We start from the raw sequence: 15,521 nt of genomic DNA on the forward strand, positions 1-15,521 counted from the left end.
AAAGGCTCTCACAAGCAGCTTCCTCCTGGGGCTTTGCTGCATAGAATACATGTGCCTGACCCCACTCTTCCGATTAGGAGGGACTCGGAGGCTGGGCAGGGCACTCCAGCCCAGAGCTACCAAAGAGGGTCAGTCAGCTGCAGATCTGAACCTCAGATCCCACTTAGCACCACCCACCAGCCCTGGTAGATTATTCACGTGCCTGCAGTTTTCCTCCTCCAAAAAATGGGGTCATAATTCCCACCCACAGAGCCACTGTCAAGATTCTGTGAGCTCCAGCATGACCCAGTATACAGCAGGCACTCGGCATGTACGCGTCCTTGTTTTCCTTTATGGTTCACAGGGAGCTTTCGCAAAGACAAGGCCACCTGATTCTCCCACAGCCCTGAGAGTGAGGAGAGTACCAGTTTCCCGGGGTTTTTTTGCAGGGGAGAGGCAGGACTAGCCCAGGGCCACAATGTTCAGACACTAGCCAGCTCCTGCCACGTGGTTTTGACCCCACGGCGCTATTGGCTCACCTGCACCTTCTTCAGAGCCACTGTCTTCCTGTCCAGCAAGCAGGTGGCCTTGTACACCTCACTGAACTGCCCTCGGCCGATCTTCTTCTCAATCTGGAAGTCGGCCAGCGAGCAGCGAAAAGACAGGGCGGTCGGGTGCCTCTGGAGGGGAAGGACAGAGGGCGTCAGTGACCAGCCAGGCGAAGTGGAGGGCTGAGACCTGGGGTGGGGTTTCAGGGGTGACGCTACCTCTTCCCTAGCCCCGGCAACACCCCTTCAGGGTGAAGGAGGGACCCTGATCACCCCCTCACTATCAGAGCCCCCCTCTCCCCTTGGCGCTGTCCACACCAGCTCTCTTTGATCCTGACGACGCCCCTCTGCAGATCTGGGCTCCTCCACACACTTGTCTCCATCCCTCAGTATTGGATCACTTGTTCTTTGTTCATTTCTGTCTCCACTCTCGTGGGCCAGGGCCTCGTCTGCCTTGGTCACTCCTGAATCCTTTCTGTCCCTGCTAGAGCCGGCCAGCAGAGCAGGTACAATCAACATCTAAGGCAGCAACTAGCAAACTCACAGCGCCGAGGGGAGGGGGGCCCTGTGGGGTCCTGTCAGCCCCAGGGCTCCCCAGACGCACCCCCAACCCTTACCCTTCAAGTCATCCCACAAAGTGGCAACCTCCCCTCCCAGGGTAGCATTCCCACTGCAGAGATGGGAACATCCAGGTTAAACCTGCAGCCTGACATTCGGAGCCCATTCTTTGGATAAACTGTCCCCTTTATGGCAACATGAAGAATCTCAGCACCGTGACCTCTCCAGGGGTCAGCGCTGAAGGCAAGGATTAAGCTGCAGGACCTGCCCAGGATGGAGCCAAACGTGTGAGGCACAGTGGCTAGGCCCACCCTCTGCCCAAAACACACCTGCAAAGGTGGTCTTGGGAAGAGGAGAGGAGGGGGAGCCACTGCTGGGCCCCCACAGGGCGGGGTGGGGGGGCAGAGGAGGCCCCACGACAGCCTGGCAGGGTGGGCCCTCCCTTCTGCTATAGCCCACTTGCAGGTGGGGGATCGCCCCTACTGGGGACCCTCCCCACTGGGTGCTGACATGAAGACGGTCTCTGCTGCTGCTGGATGACTTGCACACAGTAGGTGTTCAGAAATGTGTGCAGAGTTCCTTCAGGAGAACAGGGGTGAGTCAAGAAACCTTGAGGGGCACCCCCACCCGGCCTCCTCTCCCCTCCCCTCCCCCCGGCCTCCCCCCCCCCACCCCCCCACCACCCCCGCAGCAGGGAAAGCCACTGTATTTTCGGAAGTAGAAATGCCTCTTCCAGAGTTTGGCCAGAGCCTCTGAGAAGCCGAAGGTCAGGAGTTCCCCTGTGCTGTGTTCTGGAACTCTCCCCACCAGGAATGCCAAGAGCAGACAGGTCACTCCTGGAGAGCCCTGGGAACCCCCGGGTGACTGGCTAAGGAGCCCGTCAGCCTGGGTCACTGGCTGATGACCTTGGTGGTTACACAAGCTACCCTGAGCCTCGGTTTCCTGTCCGTAGGGTGGAGGTAGCGTGGCTACGAGAATTGGGCAAGATTGCTAAGCCATGCACACAGTAAGTGCTTAGCGGTTGCAGCCATGTTACAGACAGGCTTGGGCGGGGCAGGAATGAGGAGGTCGGAGCTGGAGGGTTGGGGCCTGAGCGGCTACTCCCCACCTCTGCATCTGCCAAGGCCCAGCTCTGCACCAAGGAAAACCTAACGGGCACCTTCTTGCCAGGACTGAGAGATGGAACTCAGCTTTGCAGCTCGCAATGGCTGGGCCCACCCTGACTCAAGTCTCCAGACATAATTACCCCCGTGATGGGAGATTTGAAGACACTCTGCCTGGGGACCTGAGCAGGGGGTTGGGCTGGTGGAGGAGGAAGATGGTGCTCTTGCCCACCACCTGCCAGTCTCTGCCAGGTAAGTTCTTTAGTCTCAGCAACGGACCTACATGCACACCCAGTGTCCACCTAAGAGGAGCAAGCATGCATTTACTGAGCATGTACTATGTGCCAGGCACCGTGCGGGTAGCTTCCCAGGACCTTGTGAGCAGACATCACTGCAACTCCATTTCAGGAAACTGAGGCTCAGGGTGAGGCTCCAGACCCCACCGTGAGTAACACCGGGGATCTGAACCAGGATGGGATACTCCCTTCACCCTGTACATGTTACCACCCAGCTCTGCTTTCCCGTCAAGACCCTGCGACTAGTCAGGCCTTCCAGCTTCAGCCACCTGAGCCCCACCTGTGCCCCCACCATGGGCCTCCGCCTTAGTCCCCTCTGTGTCCCCTGAACTGAGGCTCTGACCTGCCAAGCAAGTGCTCAGGGCATGTGTGTCAAAGGACACTATGAAATGCGCTCAAAACAGCTGGGAGCACAAGGGACTCTGCAACCCGGCCACTGTCACTTCTGTGGGTGCAGCTGAAACCACACACCCCAGAAGAAGGCAATGCTCTCGGCCCCTGGAGGAACCACACGTGGTCAGGATAATAACGCCATGCCGTCTCTTATGTGTTAGGCACTGACCATGCATCTGCTGGTGTCCTAGGTGATCAGACAGGTTTTGTTTTGTTTTTTTTTTTAATTTTATTTATTTATTTGGCTGCTCTGGGTCTTAGTTGTAGCATATGGGATCTAGATCCCTGACCAGGGATTGAATCTGGGCCCCCTGCGCTGGGAGCTCAGAGTCTTAGCCACTGGACCACCAGGGAAGTCCCTGATAAGACAGGTTTAACAACTGAAGTCCCCTAACAGCTTGTAAAACAAGGCTTATCAATCCCACTTTATGATTAAGGACACTGAGGCACAGCCAGGCAATGAGAGCTGGGACTTGAACTCCTGAATGACGGAAAGCCTGGCATGCTGCCCGGCGACATGAGGCAGGGTCTCTCTGCCCCACCTGTTTCCTTGGGGACAGTGAGGGTCTGGAGGGTGTGTTCTCTAAGGGTCCTGCTTCTACCAATGTGGAGTGATGAGTGGCCAGAGTCCCTGGCACTTCCCACCCACCTCAAGGACATTCCCCAGAGGCCATGTGGTCCAGCTCCACAGCTGGGAGCTCCCAAAGGATGGGGACCTCCCAGCCAGCCTGGCTGACCGCCCTGCACTTCTAAATATGCGATGACCCAGATTTGCATTTCCTATCACAACCCATCCAACCTAATTAGAGGAAGGCTCCAAGGAGCGGGCAGGTTACCCAGGGGGCAGTGCAGCAGTGAGGGCGCTCAGGGGCTGCTGCCACCCTCACCGGGGTCAGGAGAGGGCTCTGTCCCTGAGGGGACCCCTACTCAGGTGGGGGTCACTATGGGACACAGGGCTCCTGGGGGTGCAGCTGCCTGAGCCAGCAGAGTCCTGACCCCAATTTAACTCAGGGACTCGGAGCAGAAAAGGAAAAGCTGAACCGAGTTTTTGCCCCCAAAGGCCAGACCTCTCTCTGCCACCCATCACCACCTGGGTGGGCCCCTGGCAAGCTCCTGCAGGGAAGAGAGGCGGTCCATGATGGGGGCTGTTAGAAACCAGCCCCAGGACCTCCAGGAGAAGATGGTCTGGGAGCTCTAAGCTGCTGGGCAAACGCGGAGATGGCCCCGAAGAGCCACACGATGGTGGAGCCAACAGTCACCCCTCCTGGCGGCCTTTCTGAAAACAGCTCATCTAAACACTTGCTGTCCCGTTACGTCGGGGACCCCACTCTGCCTCCGAGGGAAAATACACACAACCCCAGGGCCCAGGGTGGCAGAGAGGTGACTGCCACTCTGGCCCCGTCTGCTCAAATGCTGACACTGGGACCTGGAGGCCTGGGTTCAAGTCTTGACTCTGACACTTCCCAGCGAGCCCTCTGGGCCTCAGTTTCCTCATCTGTCCAGCTGGGGTCTGCTGGACAACCGTCATCTACCCAACCATCGTCTCGTTCTTTGTCCTTGGCAAACAGCCCTGGGTGACTGATGGAAGGACAGTCAAGTCAGAGGCTGCAGGTACATCCACCTCACCCCTTTACTGTAGTCAGAGGGTGTTGGGTAAATGACCTGTCTGAGCCTCAGTTTCCTCATCTGTGAATATGGGGCTATGAAGACCTATTTAAGTGAGATGAGGGTTGTCCAACAACCCTGCGGAGGGTTGCTGGGGGTTAAATAAGTTAATGAGTGAACACTTAGAAGAGGGCCCAATATTTAGGAAATACTGCATATTTGGCGTTATTATCATGCTTGTTGTTATTATTACTGTTGGTTTGGCATTGCCAGAATGTCTGGAGAATGCAGCACGTACCTCCCAGGGGGTGGGGAGAAACAAAAGCAGGGTGTGCCCAGCCCACCAAGCGCCCAGCCAGGTGGGAGCCTGGCCCAGGGAATAAACACAGGGAATGAACAGCTAGTGTTATCAATACCACTTGCGTCCCCATCCCACCGAGGGTCTGTGCTGAGCATATTTCTAGCTCTGGGTTCTCTAGCTATAAAAACTAAAATGAATTTTAAAATGCAAGACTAAGATCAATGACATCCCATTTCCTTAACACCCATGGTGCTAGGTGTTTAAAATATACCATCTCACTTAAATAAGTCTTCATAGCCCCACTTCACAGATGAGGAAACTGAGGCTCAGACAGGTCATTTGCCCAACATCCTCTGGCTACAGTTAAGGGGTGAGGTGGATGTACCTGCAGCCTCTGACTTGACTGTCTTTCCATCAGTCACCCAGGGCTGTTTGCCAAGGACAAAGAATGAGATGACGGGCTTGCCCCCTTTTCTAGGCTGTGCTGTGGGCACCAGAGGCCATTTCTGACTACTCATCCCCCTTCCCCATGGTGGGAGCCCCTTAGTTTTCCCCCAAAGGTAGAAGAGATAGATGGGGTGGAGGGACAGGGAGGTGGCAGTGGGCCTGAGAGGGCCCATGATCTCAGAGAGGAGGAGCCCCTGGGAACAACTCCTTGGGCAGCAGGAGGAATCTGGTGGGGTCAGGAGTCAAGGACATGGCCAAGGTCCTGAGTCACTTCTAGCCCTGACCCCACTCTCCCAAGAGATAGGAGGACAACACCAGACAAACAGCAGGGGGACCCGGTGTCTTGGACCACCCCAGGATACCGCCACCCCAGAAAGCTCGGTGAAACCAAGTTCTCTTCCCCAAGTCAGATCAAATTAGGCCACAAACACCCTTCACCCTGCGTTAATTTGAGTTTAAAATGTTTGAACCACAGTAATCCTCAGCCATCGACAAATCCTTAAAAAAAAAACAAAAAAAAGCAGGGGCATAAAATTACATGTTAAAAGAATAAAAATGCATCCGCCCAATTAATTTTCTGAAATCTCATTAAAAAATTTAGCCTGACTAAGTCAGACTTCTGACCTGAATTTTAATCATCTTTACACTGGATGGGTCTTTTTTCCCTGATATTTGCAATGCATCATTAATTTTAAGGCAACCGCTTCTACGATTTTAAAAAGCACACTTCATCAGAATGACATTTCCTGTAAACGAACTTCACCTTTAAAGACATCTGACATTGTGGGCCGGGAACTTCTAATGGATTCGGTGTATGTGTATACAGCGATGTGTTTTAAATCTGCGTGGCAGAAAAGAAGGGCGCAATTTACAGAGTCCATATTGTCAGACTCTTTACGAGGCCAGACCCACTCAGCTCTTCACGATCTGGCTAATTTCGTACCTGAAGCCAGCCTCCCTTCCTGCAGCCCAAGTGGCAATAAGGGCTCTGTGTGGCCACCAGACTTGGAGCCCTTCTGGCTTTCCCCTCGATAGCAAGACGGACAACTTACCACGCATCTCGATTTCCTCCCCTGCAGAGAGGAGTTTTAAATAAGATCTCCTCCTCTGGCTTGGTAGCAGGATGGAATGAGGTAAGTGCCAGGCATTGCAATGTAGGTACAACCACCACCGTGACTGTCTCAGCTTGGAAGTCTGTCTACACTCAGCTCTGTGCCATCGGCTCACTGGAACGGTGAGCAAGACGCCTGAACATCTAGACGCCTGATGACAAAACCTAACATCATCTTGGCTGTGGCAGCGCCCCCAGGACGAGCCTCACGAACCAAGCTCTGGGAAGGCTGCGCTTAAACACACGGATGAGAGAATTTGGAACCGGCTCCAACAACTAACAAGCAAAGACTTGAAGGGAAACAAACCATGAAGAGCATCAGCTCCCACGCCAGCAGGCTGGCCACGTCCTTGGCCTCCCTCTCCCCCTCATCCGTTCAGTTACTGAGGGCAGTTGGTTTCTCCCTCCTGGAAGTCTTGGGAATATTCCCTCCTCATGTCCAGCCCATTTAAGGTCAAAGCATCATGTGACCTCCTATTTTCACCTGACTTGTGACCAGCTACCAGGGACCTAAAACCCCAACCCCTTGTCAATTTAAATCTGTAATGGGCTTCCCATTTGCTGCAGGTTCAATACCAACAACAGCGTGGATTCCAGAACTTTCATAAACACCTGCTGTGCTATCTAACCTAAAGTGAAAGTGAAGTCGCTCAGTTGTGTCTGACTCTTTGCGACGCCATGGGCTGTAGCCTACCAGGCTCCTCCGTCCATGGGATTTTCCAGGCAAGAGTACTGGAGTGGGTTGCCATTTCCTTCTCCAGGGGATCTTCCCGACGCAGGGATCGAGCCCAGGTCTACCGCATTGTAGGCAGACACTTTACCGTCTTGAGCCACCAGGGAAGCCCATCACCTTAACTAAGCACAGGTATTTAAATGCTTCCCTAACCTGACTGATCCTGCACCTTCAGCTTTGGTTCTTTCCTCTTCCTGAACATCGCCTCTCTCTGTCATACCCCACACTCCTGATCACCATCAGCTCACATGTCATCTCCTTTCTAGAGCTTTCCTTATCAACCCTGATCCCTGGGGCAGAACAAGCCACCCCATTCTCCAGGCTCTCTCTGCATCAGCTCCTCCCTCCCTGGGAGCCTTACCTCTACATGGCCTTTGTTTACTTATGTGTAGGGCTCCCCGGCAGACCCAAGGCAGAAAGGAGACGAGCATTTGCTGAATTTGTAACACTTGGCAAACACTTCTTCAATTTTAATGGTCATTAATATTTGATCATTAAATTTTATCTACCATTATTGCTTTAGGAAGATTTTCATGAAGACTGTGGTGCCATGCAGAACTAGGTGACAGCTGTCCCCATCCCCTGAACATATGCACGTTCCTCTCTCGGAACAGTGACGAATATAACTGAACTTGGCATGTCCCAAGCAGGTTTGCAAAGACTTTCCAGAATGGAAGACACATTAACTGGGGCTTTCTCAGACAAGAACACCTTTCTCCTTCTTGGAAATTCATATGGTTCTTAGTGGGTCAGCTCAGCCTTGCATTTCTTTCCTGATGAAAATGCTGTGAAGCAAACCAGTAAAAATCATAAACCAAAAGGGCATTTTAAGCTCTGTTTCTCAACCCCATTCATTCATTCATTCATTCAAAACCTCCATAAAAGCAAGCATGTTCAGCTTCTCCAAGTCTATATGAACTTCACATACAATTCTACCCGGTTCAGCAAACTTATTTTCTTAGGCTGACAGCATCCAGAGCTAGAAAGCTCCTTGAGATGAACAAACCACTAGCCTTGGACACAGAAGGTTAACAAAAGTCAGAGTTTGCATGTTCACTAAATTGTTTTTTCTGCACTGGGGATATTTCCAGCCCTGGGCTCTTGAGTTGTGAAAACCAAAATGATTTTTAGGATATAAGAGTAAGATCAATCACATACCATTTCCTTAACACCCACAATGCTGGATACTATGTTGGGTGTTTAAAACATACCATCTCACTCTCTTTGTGGCTCCATTTTACAGAAGAAGAAACTGAGGCTCAGAGAGGTCATTTACTCAATGTCACCTGGCTCGTGAGGGAATGGAGCGAAGAACCACCTCCTGCCTGGTCCAGAGCACAGCATTCTTGCCATCATGCAGCCTGGCTCTTTTCTCTAAGGATGACTTCAGGGAAACAGCAGTGCCTCCTGCCATAAAGGAAAATGCCTGTGCCATCAATTTGAGGTGTTTCTATGTCCTGAAACAGACAAGATTCGAGCCATGATCTCTCCCCAGACGGTGTTTAAATACCAGTGCTCCCTGAGATGAGGGGAGAGAAAGCACTTGACTCTTTTCATTCCAGCCCCAGCCTGCAGCAGCCCCAGCATCAACGTGGCTGTGCCCCGGTTCCACAGACCCGGCCAGATACTGGTGGACCGGGGACATCTTCGCCGCCAGCCGCTTGCCAATGCTGAGTAATCGTATCTAATTACACTTAACTACGTCATTACCCACTCCAACATGTGCAAAGAGACACCCGGATGGTGCCGCCATCGCAGCCCACCTCCTCGCCTTGTTCATGAAATAATTACGGGCCTCTCTGCTCTGCCAAATGAGGCTGTAATTAACCCTAATTGCTCAAAATGCAACTGGCTAATTCTGGGAGATTAATCAAGGGGGACTCAATTGTTAGTGAATGACTTAATATGACAAATTGCTACATTACCCGAGGAGGCCCGCTGCCCCCAGCCATTGGGGAGGTGTCCTGGTGGACCCTGGACCAGCAGTGTCTACTGGCTTCCCAGCTTTCTAGGACCTGCCTCCCCACATTTCACTGAGGAAATGGGCCCCTACATCCCAGCCAGTGACTGGGATGGGGAGGATGAACAGCATGGTTGTCTGTGAACCTCCTGTGTGCACACACGTATGCAGTTTATACTTCACACATCACCTCTGTGTGAATCTATAGATGTGCCCCTTTCCTTGGGCTGATGCAGTCTCACACCAGGAAGCACAGCTGAATGAGAGCTCAGGTACAGGAGAAGGATTTCAGACTCATCTTGCCTCCTTGCCCAGGCACCTTTGGGCAGTGTAGAACCTGTACAACTGTACATGGCAACCCTGCCCCCAAGCAGGTCAAACACCAGTCCACCCGAAGTCTTCCAACAGAGCTAGGCAGTTAGAAGCTGTGACAATCCTAACAAGGCTCAGGAAGGTGGCTCTCTCTGAGTCTCCTCCTGATTTAGGTCTCGTAGGCCTGGGACAAAAGCCAACCCTCAACAATTACTTTTCATTACTCCTAGCTGCCCACAGCACCCACCAGCATCTGGCACTGGCCAATCTGTCCAGCCAAGCTCTTTGTCCCCCCTCCAGGTCTCTGCAAGCCACTTCCTCCAGGAGGCCTCTTTGGTCCCCTAGTTCAGACCACGTGCCTTGTTGGAACTCCAACAAGGCCCCCAGTTTCTTCTGCTTTCCTCCAAACGGCCCCCAGTTTCTTCTGCTTTCTTTCTTGTCTTTCTCTCCTGTGAGGCAGTGTGCTCCCTAAAAGCAGACCTGGCTCTGTCAGCACACGACCGTGTCCTGGGTGGATGCACGCCACACATCTATAGCTCATGAACTTGGCAGGTGAAGCCCCACCCAGAAGATTCTGTTTAGGAAGGGAGGCAGACCCAGGAGGCAGTGTCCCAGCGCATGCGATCGTGGCCCTGACCCAGCACATGTGCACAGGTCTGGACGCGGCACAGAGCAGGGAGGGGAAGAGGAATGCTCCTCAGGGGCAGCGGCATTTGGATTGAGGCCTGGAAGAGTCGAGGAGGGCACCCCAGCCCCAGGGAAAGGTGCAAAGCGAAAGGTGTGGGGTGTATGAGCAGCCCAGAATTCCAGAAGCCACTTTCTGAAAAGCTGCGAAAGATTGCCTGGCTCTCCGAGGTTTGACACAGAGGGTGGGTGGGACAGGTAGAAGGGACCCAGTGGCCCTGAAACTCTGCTGCCTCCAGACAAAGAGGCTACAGGGAGGGCCAGAGCACAGCTGAGACCAGAAAGGAGGAGCCCGGCTCAGAGTCAGGGAGAACGTTCTGACCCCAGGTGCACCCTGCCTGCTCCCGTGCGCCCCTCACTCTGCCCAGGCCTCCGGACTCCCTCTCCGTCTGTCCTCCTAACCAGCGCTGATCCCTGTGAAATAAAGCCCTTCCGTTCACATGGAAACCCCACGGGCAGGTCCAGCGCCTGGCGTACCAGCCCAGAGGGCATCTGTGAGTGTGGCTGACAGGTGGAGGGCCAAATGGCCAGGTGGTGACTCTGCCCTCATTACGGGAAGCCTTCAAGGTGTCTGGGGGCTGCCGAGGGGCTTCTTCCTGTGTCCGGAATGAAGCAGCCTCAGGGATCAGTGATCCTCCGAGACTCTCCAATGCACTGCAGATGAAGAAGAAGGGCTTACCTGTGGGTCAGGAGGGTGTGCGGGCCCCAGGGTGTGGCAGAGGTTGTTCGGGTTCCCTCCGTGGGGCATGTGGCTGGGCTGTCCTGCCATCCTGCATGCCAGCCTCGCGAGGGCACGGGCTGCAACAGAAAATGAGGGCTTTCTTACACACAGGCCTGCGCACTTTCACTTGCCCCCTTTTACAGACGTTCAGGCTGAGGTGCCGAGCTGTCGGGGAACTTGCCCATGGTGATGCGGCTCAGAAGTGGCAGCGCTGGGGCTTGACAGCCCACGTGAAACACCTACATCCATTACGCTCTCCTGACCAGGCTCCTAGGACTAGCCCCGCTGGAGAGAGGCTGTTTTGTTTTCCAAAAAAACTGTGCCGGGAAAAGCCCGAAGGTGGCCTCCCAGCCGGCAAGAGAGGCGCCACATTCAACGCCACATGGGCCAGACTCCACAGCCTGTTCTTTCCACATCACTGTCCCGCATGCCTGACCCCCTGTCCTCACCCCAAACAATCCCAGGTTGGCAGCCTAGTGGCCAGGAGAGACTGACCCTGAGTCAGACTACAAGTCTCAAATCAAGAAGGACCACCCGTCCCATCCTTGCTGGGTCCTGGCGCACCAGACACTGGGAAGGGCGAGGGTCCCGCTCACAGTCCTGTACAAACCTCCGGGCAGGGGCAGAGCCCTTGGCACACGGGAGCAGACCCCCCAACCTCCAGGGCTTGCACTGCCACATCAGAGGCCCCCCCAGAGAGGAGAGGCAAGGATGCCAGCCACCGGTTGCCATAGTAACCACAGTAGCTGTCCCTGATGAAGCACCTGTCATGTGCCCAGGCCTGAGCTGATGGCCATCTCAGCATCACTCCCAGCAGACAGGCATGGCCTCAGCAGGACCCAGGCCCAGGCACACAGAAGAGGCTGTATGGCCCCTTTTCCTCCTCAGGAGGAAAGCCCTCCACTCACGCACCAGCATTTCTGCAGCACCTAAACCGTGGTCTCCAGGGCCAGGCTCCCACGGGACACCTGAAAGATGGGGTATAGAGTGGGCAAGTGACGAGCGCCCCCAACTAGGCTGCTGCTCCTTCCACCTGGCGTGGCCCTGGCATTCCCGTGGGCACCTCTCTCTTGACCCACCCCAAACAGAACCCAGAAGGACTGGCCAGGCTACTGGAGCAGCACTGTCTACACCCTATAAAGTGCTGGAGTCACCGTCCCCAGGAAGCAGTGGCCTGGGGGACGAGTGTGCACCCCAGCCCCCAGCCCCGAGGCAGGACAACTCTGAGGTGCAGACGCCCGAGCGGGGTGAGCTGGTCTAAGATCACACCCCCTGCTTGTCTGCTCCCCTACTCCTTCATGGTTTCGCCCACACGGCCTCCTCTCAGCATCCGCTTCTGGAGAACCCGAGCCTGGACACCATCTTTCTCTCTGAACAGACTCTGCCTCTCGCCACCTATGAGTAACTTGGTCATCCCCGGCCATCCCCATGAGCCGAACCACAAGCAGACAGGCTTCTCCTGGTCCAGGGGGTCGGCAAGCCTGGCTGCACATGCCTCCTGAGTGCACACGTGCCCCACGTGAAGAGGGTGGTCTGGGCCGCGGGAAGGAACCCACACCAAACCCACCCCCTTCACAACTGGAGTTGGCACGGTCAGAGCCCTGCAGACCTGGTCACATGTTGCTCTTCCTTTCTCCCCACTGTAGTTTTTTCTGGCAGTCAACAGGCCAGCCCTCCCAGGCTCCGAGATGTCTATAACACCTGTCAAAGTGTCGCCACCAAGCCCTGAATCACCCGCTAACCCTGACCCTTGGCCTCCATGGCTCTGCCCTCCAAGAGCCTCCCTAGAATGTGCACACTGGCATCCAGCGCCCGACCTTCCTGTGTCCCCAGGGCAGGCCCAGCTCCTCCCTCGCACCCCTCTCTTAGTAGATGGCAGAAAGCGAGGCCACATGGGGCATGGCACTGTCCGCAGGTGGTGCCTGCCTCAGCCAAGCAGGAAGCCTCTGGCCAAGAGCACCTGCCCAGCATGGCCTGGCCCAATGCTCTCCTGCCTGTGACCCCCGCTCATGGCATTTTGGGGCTTCCCTGGTGGCTCAGATGGTAAATATTCTGCCTGCGATGAGGTAGACCTGGGCTTGATCCCTGGGTCGGGAAGATTCTCCTGGAGGAGGGAATGGCAACCCACTCCAGTATTCTTGCCTGGAGAATTCCAAGGACAGAGAAGCCTGGCAGGCTAGAGTCCACACGGTCACAAAGAGATGGACACGACTGAGCGACAGACATTTTCACTTTTCATTTTCATGGCATTTTATGATCTTCATCCTAATGTGTGTGTGTAGATAAAGAGGTGGATCTCTCGATATCGCTCTCTGCTCATCTCTTGATGTGAGTCCCGGAGGGTATTACGGGGTGTGCCTGTACGTCTGAAGTCTCTCCCACCCCATCCGCCCCGCCTCTGACCCAGCCCAGGCCTCCCTCTGCCTGGACCTCTGGGTTACCTCCTCCACAAGGGCCTCCGAGGAGGATTCCTCAAGTCCAGATGGGCCCCCAGCCTCTCAGCACCTCCCAACCATCTGTGCCTGGGCTTCTGCACTGGAGTGCACACGCCCCCACCCCCTCGCCCCGGGTGACACAGTGAGGACCTGGGTACGAAAAGCCCCGGGATAAACAATAAACATGAGCGGCTTCCCCAGGCAGTGCTGTTACTCAGGAGGGAAATGTGTGCGATAATAAGCCGGATACAGAGGGAACGAAATGTAAAATGCGCATGAATTTTAAGATAAAACCGGAGACTCCTGCAGGCTCTGCAGCTGCTTCGGGCTGCACCCCTAGACCCCTCGGGGTGACATGTTCACCGTCCTCCGCCCTTAGGGAGACCTCCGGGGGGAGGCTGGAGGAGAACTGTCTTCAGCAAGAAGGTTCTGTCTTTATCTCAGAAGGCACCAGGCGCGGCCCACAGGCCAGGTCCGTGCGTGACTGGTGCTCAGAGACCACGTGGGTTAGAAACCACAATGCAGCCATCTCTAGTTCCCACGTCCCGCCTCATCCAGCCTCCTGGGGCCAGCAGGCCTGGGTTTATAGCTTGGCTCTGTCACTCCCCAGTTGGGACTTTGGGCAAGTCACACTGGGCAGAGACCTAGGAGGTATTTGTCAACATCATCTCCCACGTCCCCATGTAGCGATCATCTAATATCTGTACCCAGAGGTGGTCTGCAGGCTCTCAGGAATTCACCCCGTTTCTCACACAGGCCCCAAAAGTAAGGGGCCCTGGTCTTATCAGAGATAACAGTAATAGGAATTCCCTACTGGTCCAGTGGTTAAGAATCCGCCTGCCAATGCAGGGGGCACGTGTTCGATCCCTGGTCCGAGAAGATTCGACATGCTGAGGGGCAACTAAGCCCACGTGCCACATCTACTGAGCCTGAGCCTGTGCCCCTGCTCCCACAACGAGAAGCCACTGCAATGAGAAGCCTGCCCACCACAGCCAGAGAGTAGCCCCCACTTGCCACAACTAGAGAAAGCCCATGTGCAGCAACGAAGACCCAGTGCAGGTAAAAACATAAATAAAAAAAATTAAAAATAAAGAAAGCTGAGCACCGAAGAATTGATGCTTTTGAACTGTGGCATTGGAGAAGACTCTGGAGAGTCCCTTGGACTGCAAGGAGATCCAACTAGTCCATCCTAAGGGAAATCAGTCCTGAATATTCATTGGAAGGACTGATGCTGAAGCTGAAACTCCAATACATCAGCAACCTGATGCAAAGAACCGACTCATTGGAAAAGACCCTGATGCTGGGAAAGACTGAAGGCGGGAGGAGAAGGGGGCACCAGAGATGAGGTGGTTGGATGGCATCTCTGACGCGATGGACATGATGTTGAGTAAACTCAGGGAGTTGGTGATGGACAGGGAAGCCTGGCGTGCTGCAGTCCATGGGGTCACAAAGAGTTGGACACGACTGAGCAACTGAACTGAAGAGTGTCCTTATCATGCTGGGCCCCACATACCCTTCACCTCTGTTAGCCCATCGCCTCTTAACACCACCTCCACGAGACAGATTCTGTTACTGTTCCACTTAACAGACAAGGAAACTGAGGCCCAGGGAGGTTAAGAGATTTGCCCAGATCACAGGTAGCGGAGCCAGGGTGCAGACCTGTGACAGCATCTTTGCCCCAAACCCCTGGTTCTGCACCCCCAAGGCTCTTACCAGCAGAACATCATCTTCCTTTTCAGCAGTACCCACGAAACAACCCCTGCCCCCCAATTCACGAACAGGGCTCACGAACGGGGCGGTGGTGCGTGGGCAGGGGTGATCCCAGGGGGCGGTGGGCCATGAGGGGCCATTCCCCCGCAGGGACCCCAGAGCTCTCTCTCTTCGGGATGGCACCAAGTGGATGCCGTACTGCCATCCGCACGCCTGGTCTGCCAACCCCCTGGGGTAACTTCCTGTTCCTAAGAGCGGTTCTGCCCAGAACCTAATAGAACTGGCTGCAGCTCATGTCCCTGTGAGGAGGAAGGGCCTTTGTTCCAGGAAAGGAGTCTGCAAGTCATAGCACCCCCAAGTGCCAGAGAGAACCACAACAGAGAGGATGAGGCAGAGGGGGAGGGATGGGGAGGAAGGAAGGAAGTGAAGGTTCTCTCCGAGGCATCTAGTGGCCAGATCTCTTCCACTCAGCCTGGGCTGTCGAAAGACCGATTTTACAGACGGAGTCTCAGGCTCAGAGAGGGAACACAAAATGTCATGTTGGGAATAAGCTACAGAGGGACGCTCTGAACCCCACTCTGACTCCAACGTGCCACCCAGGCTTAAGACAGCCTCTGCCTCTTGA

At 54.7% G+C, this 15,521-nt stretch overlaps 1 protein-coding gene across 2 annotated transcripts in view; it reads right to left on the minus strand.

The window, feature by feature from the left end:
• Positions 1-15,521, minus strand: part of NEK6 (NIMA related kinase 6) — an 85,196-nt gene that overhangs the window by 31,414 nt on the left and 38,261 nt on the right. For both annotated transcript variants that reach the window (XM_043916884.1, XM_043916883.1), the window contains exons 2-3: positions 10,710-10,828; positions 519-659 (exon numbers count right to left, since the gene is read on the minus strand). In XM_043916884.1, the coding sequence (XP_043772819.1) occupies positions 519-659; positions 10,710-10,799 (231 nt within the window). In that variant the 5' untranslated portion in view covers positions 10,800-10,828. The remainder of the gene's footprint in view (positions 1-518; positions 660-10,709; positions 10,829-15,521) is intronic.

Source organism: Cervus elaphus, chromosome 11 (assembly GCF_910594005.1).
Source record: "Cervus elaphus chromosome 11, mCerEla1.1, whole genome shotgun sequence".
Taxonomy (NCBI): Eukaryota; Metazoa; Chordata; class Mammalia; order Artiodactyla; family Cervidae; genus Cervus; species Cervus elaphus.